Raw genomic sequence first — 11,160 nt, forward strand, 5'->3', positions numbered from 1 at the left:
AAAGAATCATTGATTAAAGGGAGCTTCTCAAGGCAAATTCTATTTGAGAAACTTATTCCAGGATAGATTTTTAGTTAAGTGGGAGATCTTCTGGGAGGTAGTGATTGTAGAAGGAAAGAGAGGAAGAATGAAAAGGAAAGTTCAGGTGTATTAAAGAAACAAAGTGGACTTAACAGTCTAAGGCTAGAAGGAAGCTATCTGAACATAACACAAGCCATATACAGAAAGCACACAACTAACATCAGCCTCAATGGTGAAAGACTAAAAGCTTTTCCTCCCAAGTCAGTAACAAGACCAGGAGGACCTCTTTTGCTTCTTTCAACATAGTACTGGAAGTCTAGCCAGAGTAATTAGGCCAGGAAAAAAAAAAAGGCATTCAAATTAGAAAGGGAGAAGTAAAATTATCTTTGTTCACATATGACATGATACTATGTGTAGAAAACCCTAAAGATTTCTCTCTCTCTCTCTCTCTCACTTACACACACACACAAAGCTGTTAGAACTTACAACTCAATGCAGCAAAGTTGCCAGATATAAAACCACTACACAAAAACCGAATGTGTTTTTATACACTAACAACGAACAAGCAAAAAAGGAAATTCGAGGGACGCCTGGGTGGCTCAGTTCGTTGAGCGGCTGCCTTCGGCTCAGGTCATGATCCCAGCATCCTGGGATCGAGTCCCACATCGGGCTCCTTGTTCTGTAGGGAGCCTGCTTCTCCCTCTGCCACTCTGTCTCCCTGTGTTCGCTCTCTCTCTCTCTCTGACAAATAAATAAATAAAATCTTTAAAAAAAAAAAAGGAAATTCGAAACATAATTCCATTTACAATTGCACCAACAGAATCAAGGAAGTGAAAGACTTGTGTTTGAAAAGAAAATGTTGCCAAAAGCAATTTAAAAAGACACCATTAAATGGAAAGACGTTGTATGTTTATGGATTAGAAGATTTAGTGTTGTCAAGATGTCAAACTCCCTGGGCCACCGGGATGGCACAGTTGGTTTGTTGATTAAGCATCCAACTCTTGGTTTTGGCTAAGGTCTTGATCTCAGGGTGTGATCTTGGCCTTATGGGATCGAGCTCCGTGTCTGGCTCCATAGTGAGCTCAGAGTCTGGTTAAGATTCTCTCCTTCTCCCTCTGCCCTCCCCTCCACTCCTGTGCTCTCTCTCTAAAATAAATAAATACATGTTTTAAAAAAATGTCAGTACTCCCCAAAGTGACCCACTGATTCTGTGCAATCTTTATCATAATCCTAATATTTTTTGGCATAGAGAGAAAAGTCCATTCTGAAATTTGCTTGGAATCCTAAGGGAGCTTGAATGGCTAAAACAATTTTGAAAAAGAAGAACAAAGTTGGAGGCTTCACACTTCCCAATTTCAAAACTTAGTACAAAGCCACAGTGATCAAAACAGGGTGGTATTGTTATAAAGAAGAGTATAGAGACCAGTAGAATAGGATAGACAGCACAGGAATAAACCCTTGTGTATATGGTCCTGCAACAACTCAATAGGGAAAAAGACAGTCTTTTCAACAAATGGAGCTGGGAAAACCAGCTTGCTCCCACATACAAAAGAATGAACTTAGAACTTATCTTAACTCATGTATAAAATCAACTCAAAATGGATCAAAGACCTAAATATAGAAGTTAGGACTAGAAAACTCTTAGAAGAAGAAAAAATCAACACAGTGTATTTACAGAATAGAAGGAAATATTTGCAAATCATATAACTGAAAAGGATTTACTAACTATATCATAAATATATAAATATATATATTTATATTTATATTTACTAAATATATCATAAGTATATATATAAATCATATAACTTAAAAGGATTTACTAAATATATATATACTTTATATATACTAAAATATATAAAGAATTCCTACAATTTAACAACAAAAACAAACCCAATCTTTAAAAAAAGGCAAAAGACTTGAGTAGACACTTCCCCAAAGAAGATACATGGCCAATAAGCCCATGAAAAGATGTTCAACATCACTAACCATTAGGGAAATGCAAATCAAAACCACAATGACATTTCACATCTGTTAGGATAAATATTACCCAAAAAAGAGAAAAGAACAAGTGTTATTGAAGATGTAGAGAAATTAGAATACTTGTGCACTGCTAATGGGAATGAAAATGGTGTAGGTGCTTGGGAATCGGCGTGCTGCTTCCTAAAAAAATTAAAAGCTACATTAAAAAAAAAATTAAAATGGAATTATTGTATGATCCAGCAATTTTATTTCTGTGCTATATACTGAAAAGATTTGAAAGAATGGTCTCAAACGGATATTTATACACCCATGTTCATAGCAGCATATATATGTATATGTATGTATATATATGTACATATTACATTTTCAAAGAAATTTTACAAAGAAATCACAAAGAATTTGTAAAATAGCAAATTTCAGAAATGGATTTTTCTCTATATATACATATTCTCTATACATATGTATATGTCATATATATGTATATATACACATATGTATCTCTATATATACACATACAATGAATTACTATTTAGAACAATATTGTTATGAATTAATGCTATTATTCAGAATAATATCCAGAAATTCTGACACATGCTCCAAAACGTATGCACCTTGAGGACATTATGCTAAGTGAAATAAGCCAGTCACAAAAGGTCAACTATTGAATGATTCCATCTATATGAGGTACCTAGAATAGTCACATTAATAGATACAGAACAGAGATGCTGGTCAGGGGAGGTGATGGGGAGATATTGTTTAATAGGTATGGAGTTTCAGTTTGGGAGGATGAAAAAGTTCTGGAGATGGAAGGTGGTGATGGTAGTACAGCATGAATGTACTTAACGTCACTGAACCGCACGTTTAAAAATGGTGAAGATGCTAAATTTCGAGTTATATATATTAAAATTAAAAAAACAAAACAAGTGAAATGACAAAATGTCTTACAGTTGTGAGAGCTCCTTCAGATCTTTAAATAGTTGCGATGGAAGGTTTTCAATCTTATTACTTCCTAAATCCCTAGGGAAACAATTGCAACCATGTCATATTAGTTTCTTAAGACTTTATTCATTGTTCTGTAATTTGTTAGGAAATGATTATACAACTTTTTAACAGTGCTATTAGTGAGGTACATTAATTACCAGAAGTCTAAAAGTTTTAGAAAAGCAAGTATAGTGGGAAAATATAAAAATAATTTATCCCATTTCATCACTTCTTCAGAGACAAATGCTTGATGGTATTTAATCTTGTTTCAAATTTCTAATTTAATTTAATTAATATATGTGTTGTGCCTCTTTTCCTTTTCCCTTCATTCTCTTCTTCCGTTTGCATTAGAGTAGGAATATAATTTGGAGACTTAATTTTTGCACAGTTCTACCCCAAGTTATTCAAGGGGTGACTGTAGTTTGCAAACTTTAGCAAAATCCAATAGAGGAAATTAATAGTAAAATATAAAATAATTGTCTGAAGGACATGTACTTCATCCATCCCCGAACATATATTTTATTCTGACAATCAGCTACTATGTGCTTAGGCCACAAAGCTTTGGTTTATAAGAGAGTTGTTTTAATGCCCTTTGGAACTGGGTCATTGATTTAAAAAAGAAGGGCAGTGTAAACAGTTGATTTAACTTATGTCTCTCTTCCATTATTTTAGGTCGGGATGTTATCCAAGGACATCTAGTATCTTTGTGGATCTAATATTATCTTTTATTTCTGGATTTAGCAAAGTATGTCTTTTATCTTATGGTCTCTGAATCCTAACTCTCTAAGGAACATAAAAACAATGTGCTGTTCCTCTCTAGCAGTGGGACAGAGTGACGTAGGATATATTTTATTTATTAATTTTACCTTGATTTTATTATTTCCTTGTAGCTATGTTTCCTTTATCTCATTTTCTTCAAATAGTTATTTTATATATATATATATACATATATACATATATATTTATGTATATTTTTGTAAGCTATCTGAAGTCATCTATGGCTCAAACTGTATACAAATAATGGTTAGAAAAGAGATAAATATTTCTCAAATGTACAGAAGCATATATGTGTAACAAGTATGAACTAAAACAGTAGAAGGAAAAGTTTTATCAAACTTACAACTCATCTAGCTTCTGGAGAGGTGCAAAAGTATTTTCATTTAGGTGATTAATTTTGTTTTTCCTCATTACCCTGAAAGTAAAAAGAAAAAAAAATATGTTGTGGCTCCTTGAAGTGAGTGATAAATGAGTTTTTGGAAAGATTAATAGCCTGAAAAAAAAGATAATTACATATAGTGCATTTTCACATCAAGTATTTTGTAGTACAGTAACTTATCCAGTCTAATTTTAGTTTTAAATTTCTCAAATTTTAATGATGATAAAAATAAAATATTATTCAAAATTTTAAGTAAAGTAGGGAAGAACTCTGCAAGGGAAATAGTGAAAAGTGAACTCTTGAGACTACAGACTGATTTTTTGCAACAGAGAGCACATTTAATCTGCCTAGCTCCTCTTGCTAACAGAACGCCCTGAGCGCAGGTGCACAGTAGCACTCATGCATCTAGTAGGCGAAGCAACTTGGGGTGGAGTTTTCTAACAAAGTCTAGTCTAAACTGGACCAATTCAGAAGATCTCTAGTTTGAAATGTTGAACCAAGATGTATGTAATTCCTTTTTTTAAGATTCATTTATTTATTTGACACAGAGAGACAGCCCAAGCAGGAGGAGTGGGAGAGGGAGAAGCAGGCTCCCAGCTCATCAGGGACCCTAATCTGGGCTCAGTCCCAGGACCCGGAGATCATGAGCTGAGCCAAAAGCAGATGCTTAACTGACTGAGCCACCCAGGAGCCCCACAGACTGTATGTAATTCTTGACGAGTTCATTTCCGCACTGATCTCATGTACTATGAGCCAGCATAAAGGAGTAACTCATGGAAAAGTTTTAAAAGCCTGATGCTTGGGTGGCTCAGTTGGTTAAGCCTCTGCTTTCTGTTCAGGTCATGATCCCGGGGTCCTGGAATCCAGTTCTATATGGAATCTTTGCCCAGCGGGGAGCCTGCTTCTCTCTCTGCCTGCTACCCGCTCTCCCGCTGTCTCTCTCTCTCTGACAAATAAATAAGATCTTTAAAAAAGTCTCAAAATGTTTTCAATTCTTTAAATGTGTGATGTGCTCAGAGGTTGGCCTTGTTCCATCCTGAAGCATTTATTTTCTCTCAGCTCTCCAAACATTACCACCTCCAGCCAGTATCTCTAGACCAGAAAAGCACAAGCAACTGCCAAGAGGAAACTCACAGATAATTTCCTCACACAGAGGCTTCTTTAAAAACATATAAAAGTGTATCATCAAAGAAGTTGAAAGTTTTGGTCTATGTCCTTCAGGTGCCACTTAGTTTCTTTCCAGCAATTGGTAAGAACTGTTTTGCGTGACTGACATGAGGCAGCCTGCACCTGAAGACTGCTCTGAGCTCATCGGGCAAGAATTCAGACATCTCAGGGGCTTGAACCCATTGGAATGTGGGATGATACTGGAAAAAAAGTTTTTTGTATCAGGGATAGCTATTGCGTTGCCTGTACACAGAAGTCCTTGTATTATGGTTTCTAGCCTGGATTTCGAGATGGATTCTGGGGTGGTTTCTAGACAGATTCTACTTTGGTGGATTTCAAACTTTGCCCATGTAGCTGCTCTTAAAAACATTGGGCTTAACATACATCCACAGAACCCAAGATTTACGTTTAACCATCTGAACTGCATTCTGTTATTTCAATTCAATTCAGCTTGTTTCATTAGATAAGCTAGTCAGAAGATACCGTATTGCTTTCATCACCCACTTGTGAGTTTCAACCCACAGTTGGAAAAACACTATTCTGAGAAAAAACCCCGTGAATAAGGCAACTGTGTTTTTATCCTGAAAGAAGCACCATCATCCTTCCATCATGCTTTTCCATGGAAAAAGCAGCGTGACTTTAAAATAGACCAGAAAGACATAGGAGAAATTATACTCAACAACATTCTAAAATTTATCCTGGTGTCTTCAATTATATCTTCAGGGGTGTAGACATTCTGCCACATTTTAAAAAATTTTGGTTGTAATTAAATTTTTTCCACAATCTTTACAGTTGTAATTTGCAAAGGGCAAACATTCTTACAGATTAAGACTAATTTAGTGTTTCTCAAACTGAGTTCCAAAGAGAGATTTTAGGTGGTCAATGAAAATTTTTCCATTAAAATGGGTATTACTTAAGTTTGAGAAAGACAAGTCTCATATAATACAGAATTGTTGTGATGATCCATGCATGTTATGAATCTTGATCAAGGTTGGTGTGAACTTCAATAATTTTGCCAATCCACTTTGGTTGCAGAAAACTTTAAGTCATAAGTGAACATTTGTCATAATTACTTTGCATGTTTATGCTAACTTATGTTCACATAAATGATTAAATTTGTTTGTAAAGAGATATAATATCACTTTGAAAGGATAAAACTCTACTTACAAAACAGTTAAATTACTGCAGGAAATAAAAGTCAAATTTCTCAAATTATGGATATGGTTGCCTTCAAAGTCCCTGAAACATAAAAACAAAAACAATAAAGCTAAATTTTAATCATAGAAATAAATTTGTCAAGAGCTATTCGCTTTCTAATAAAATATCTTTTTTCACATACTGTTTATTTCATATAGAGTCCCACATGTAGCCACTTACATAAGAGCTAAAATAGTACATATATGCAATGCTTCTTTTTTTGTGTTCATAGTAAAAATGTTTTGAGTCATATCTGTATCATATGTTCTTGTGAGTACATATGTTACCTTGAGAAATGTGAAGCGAATGAGAAGTCAAATTAAAAAATTTGTTATGATAGGGGCACCTGGGTGGCTCAGTGGGTTAAAGTTTCTGCCTTCGGCTCAGGTCATGATCCCAGGGTCCTGGGATCAAGCCCCGAATCGGGCTCTCTGCTTGGCAGGAAGCCTGCTTCCTCTTCTCTCTCTGCCTTCCTCTCTGCCTACTTGTGATCTCTGTCAAATAAATAAATAAAATCTTTAAAAAAATTAAAAAAAATTTTTTTATGATAAATACCCACTTCTTTACCAGACATTTAGTAGTGATATGTGTTAAACACCTGTCTACAGCAACCCCTTGTGATATATTTTAAAAACTCCCATCTCCTTAAAAAACAACAACGGGGCACCTGAGTGGCTCAGTGGGTTAATCCTCTGCCTTCACTTCAGGTCATGATCTCAGGGTCCTGGGATCTAGCCCTGCGTTGGGCTCTCTGCTCATCAGGAAGCCCAGATCCCTTCCCCCTCCCCCTTGCCTATCTCTCTGCCTACTTGTGATCTCTGTATGATAAATAAATAAATAAAATCTTAAAAAAAAAAAGCAACAGTCAAAAACCATCTGTCTAGAGTTACCAATGGCATTTCTCTAAGTGCTGTGACCCTATTTGCTATGTCTGCAGAAGATTCTAATATTGCCACAGAAGCTTCTGCTGCCAAAACAGAATTTCACCTCTACCCCCCTTGCCTAAACACACCTTAGAAAATTCTCAATAACCTTTTACCGCCAAGAACACCACTGTTTGCTTTATTATATTGCCACACAGGCTATGCTGTCTTTGGCTTTCCAACTTCCAGTTCAGAGAGATGTACATAGACCCTGCTTACGCTCTCTTGCTGTGTAATGCTGTCACCAGCAGAAGTCTGGTCTGAGAAGTAAAACATGCCAAAAATGTATGTTTGAGTGTCTCTTCTCTATGGTGATCATGAAGGCATTCTTTTCTTGTATCTCTTTTATCTTATCGTTAGGTTTATGGTGGAGGTTTGTAGATCAGAGCATTAGCGGAGCTTAGGGATATACTTTCAGGAGTAGGTCTTTAAATCTGTTCGGTCTACCCCAATACTTAGTTTCCTGGTAACCAATAATATGGAGCCATTCAAGAACAACTGAAACTAAAGTATACGAACTGAAGTGTGACCCAGGTATTAAAATCTGCCAGGCAAACATGGGTAACACTAAAAGAAGTACCTATATTCTGCTGGCTAGGCTGTATCTGGGATACTTCTATTTTGGGCATTGCAATAAAAATAGACTTGGACAAATCAAGACATATTGAACAATCTGGAAGACCAGGGTGTAAGGGACCTAGAAATCAAGTCAGTTGAGTAAAAGGGTGTATTCGTATAAGAAAAGTGCAAAATAAGAGAACTGTATTTGAAGTCAGGCTGTAGAAGATATCCTAAGGTTTTTCTATGTTGTATCAGGTTGCAACATTAGATTTACTGGATGAAGGACACAAAATATTTCAAATTTTTCAGCTCAAAATCTAGTGTCCAGAGAATAGCTTATTATTGCTACAGATATGTAACAGAAGCAATACATCATAACTGAAGAATTTTTGTAGACAGGATTTCTGTACTATATGGAATATTGTATTGTCTTAAATCTTGATTCTAGATCATCCTTTGAAAGAAAAAAATCTACTATCCTATTAAATTGGAAACTAAGTACTTATAGTACTTCTTTTTTGGTCATTAGTTTTGGTCAAATTAAATTAAATTAAATTAAATTAAATTGGTCATTAGTTTTGGTCTCTCAATATATACTGTCAGTGACAGAGACCATTCTCTTCTTTCCTCTTTAATTGCTGTTACCATGAAACTACCACCAGGTGGTGATACTTCCTTAAGCCTTACAAAGTATCGTTGGGTGAGTTGATATATTTTTCTTGTTACCTATTATTATGACATCTTTTTTTATTAAGCTGACAAAAATATTTGTTAGTATTAGTGTACTAATTTGTAAAAAGCAGTAAGAGGCACCCCTCGAGGCATCATTTAGGGACTTCTGATTAAATTGTCAGGTTAGTTTAATTTTGAGATCATTTTTAACCTTTATTTGGGAATTTGTTTTTGCCTCCTTCCTAAAATGAGAGGTTTTAGTCCTTGATACACAGGAACCCGGTTTGAGGCATAAACTTGAAAATCTGGTTCTTTGAGCTGAAGAACAATACCAATACCAATAATCTTGCCTGTTTCTTCTCAGCTTCCTCACCTACCCCTAGTGGCATTCTAAACACGCAAATCTCCTTAACCTCTGCTTCCCCCCCATACTTCTGAAAGATTTCCGGCTCCTATTTCAAGGAGAAAATTGAGGGGATGAAGCAAGGAAAAGCCCCTGACCTTCTACTCAGCATCTAAACACTTACCTGTACATACACCTGGTCTCCTAGTCTCAAGAAGAGGATGACCCTTGTCCTGTTTCAAGCTAGTTCCTCCGTCTGTTTTTCTGAGTTTGACTTAAGTATGTATGTGTCCTAAAACACATGGTCAGTTTTGGTGAATGTTCTTTGGCTCTTGTTTGCTTTCAGGGTTATATTCGTTAGAATTAGGTGCAGGTACGTCTAGCACGCATCCAACCATAAGAGCATAAATACGTAACTACAGTTTGGTAGTCTTGGAGACAGCATGGTATTTTTATGAAGTTGTTTCATGTTCACTTTTTACATACCCTGTCTTCATGGTCCAGGATGATGCTAAAGCTTGAGCCATCATATCCATGTTTTCTGGTTAAGGAAACAGAGGAAGAGCCTACCTATTTCACCTCATGGTGATTTCCCAGAAATTCCACAGTATACTTCTTCCACCTTCTTCAGTGGAGCTTGGTCATGTGGTTATATGAGGATGCAAGAAAGTCTGGGGATATTGTATTTTTGCTGGGCACACTGCTGTCCCAAATAGATCAGTTCTGTTATTGAAAAAGGACGCTGCAGTTTGATATACAAATTGCGTCATTAGTTATGCTATTTAGTTCTTCATATTTCTTTTGGTTACTATACGAATTATTTGGTGCATATGTATTTATAATGTAATATCTTTTGTGAGAAACTTCACACTATATCATTTGAATGTTCTTCTAAGTGTTGTTTATTGCAAACCAGCCAGAATTTTACCTACTTAGATAAAAAAAATACGGTCTGCTTTTTGTTTTGTTTTGCATCTACATGGAATACTATAGACCAGCCTTTTGTTTTTTTATCTTTTTTAATCACTAAGTTATAGTTGTATTTTTTTTTCTGTGTAAATAGCGCTGAATTAGGCTTTGGTTTGTGTGCCAACTTGACTATCTCTTTTCTTTTTAAAAAATAAGTTAAGCCTGCTTAAGTGTACTGATATGACTAATATATCTGACTTTAGTCTGCTATTTAAAAATATTACTCTATGGTTTTTTATAGGTTAAAAAACTCTCAATAAATTAAAAAAACTTTCTTTTAATCTTTAGAAAGGTTTGTATATTCTATTGGTTATCTTTATAACACACCCAATACACCGTATCTTCTCTTTCTTAGAGAATAACAATACTTATTAATTTCCTGTTATAATTTATCTTATAAGCAATGATAAAATGAGTATATATTGTATTTCCTTATGCTTCTCTACTTTTCTCCCACCATATGATTTTGATCAGGTGTAAGTTTTTTATAATGTTCATCTTAAGAATATCAGATACCTACATACTGGGGGATTTGTTGGTTTTAAGTGATGACTTTTGATTCCAAGTTATTTTTCTTTCTAGTTCTATGGTTATCACTTTATTTATTTTGAAACTGTTTATTCATCTAAGATTAATATGTCTTCTTGATGAACATACCCTCTTATCATTGTGTGATATCCTTTAAAATGCATTTTATTTTTCCATCTGGGCCCATGTCTTCCAGCACCTTGCTCCATAATGTATCTTCATCATTTTCTATAGTTTCAAATTCTTCGTATTAGCTTCTCCCGCCTATAATTATAAACCTACTTCATCTCCCATCAAAATAAGTTTAATTTGCTGTCTTGATTTTTGGTTCACCTTTGGCTATTGCCCCATCTGTTCACGTGGTTTATTTATCAATTATATTTTCAACTTTTTGAATTTCCAAATTTTTATTGTGGTGTTTACAGTTTTTATTTTTTGCTTTGAAACAATGATAGTAAAGGTTTTAATCTGCTGTCTGTCACATATCTGGCAAGCATATTATCTGGGGCTGTCATATGTCTTTTATTTTATGCATATTTTTCCAGTAAATCAGTTAAATAATTTTTTCTTTACCAACACATGAAACAGATTTTCCAGTTTAAACTTTGCTAAATAAAAGTTCATGCGCAAAATAAAGGTATTGTGATTAGTTTTAGCAGAAA

At 35.0% G+C, this 11,160-nt stretch overlaps 1 protein-coding gene across 1 annotated transcript in view; it reads right to left on the reverse strand.

Moving 5' to 3' along the window:
- The window catches only part of RXFP1 (relaxin family peptide receptor 1), a 68,656-nt gene that overhangs the window by 11,788 nt on the left and 45,708 nt on the right, over nt 1–11,160 (reverse strand). Inside the window, exons 9-11 of the mRNA XM_059374561.1 lie at nt 6,473–6,544; nt 4,103–4,174; nt 2,947–3,018 (exon numbers count right to left, since the gene is read on the reverse strand). Of these exons, the coding sequence (XP_059230544.1) occupies nt 2,947–3,018; nt 4,103–4,174; nt 6,473–6,544 (216 nt within the window). The remainder of the gene's footprint in view (nt 1–2,946; nt 3,019–4,102; nt 4,175–6,472; nt 6,545–11,160) is intronic.

Source organism: Mustela nigripes, chromosome 1 (genome assembly GCF_022355385.1).
Source record: "Mustela nigripes isolate SB6536 chromosome 1, MUSNIG.SB6536, whole genome shotgun sequence".
NCBI lineage: Eukaryota > Metazoa > Chordata > Mammalia > Carnivora > Mustelidae > Mustela > Mustela nigripes.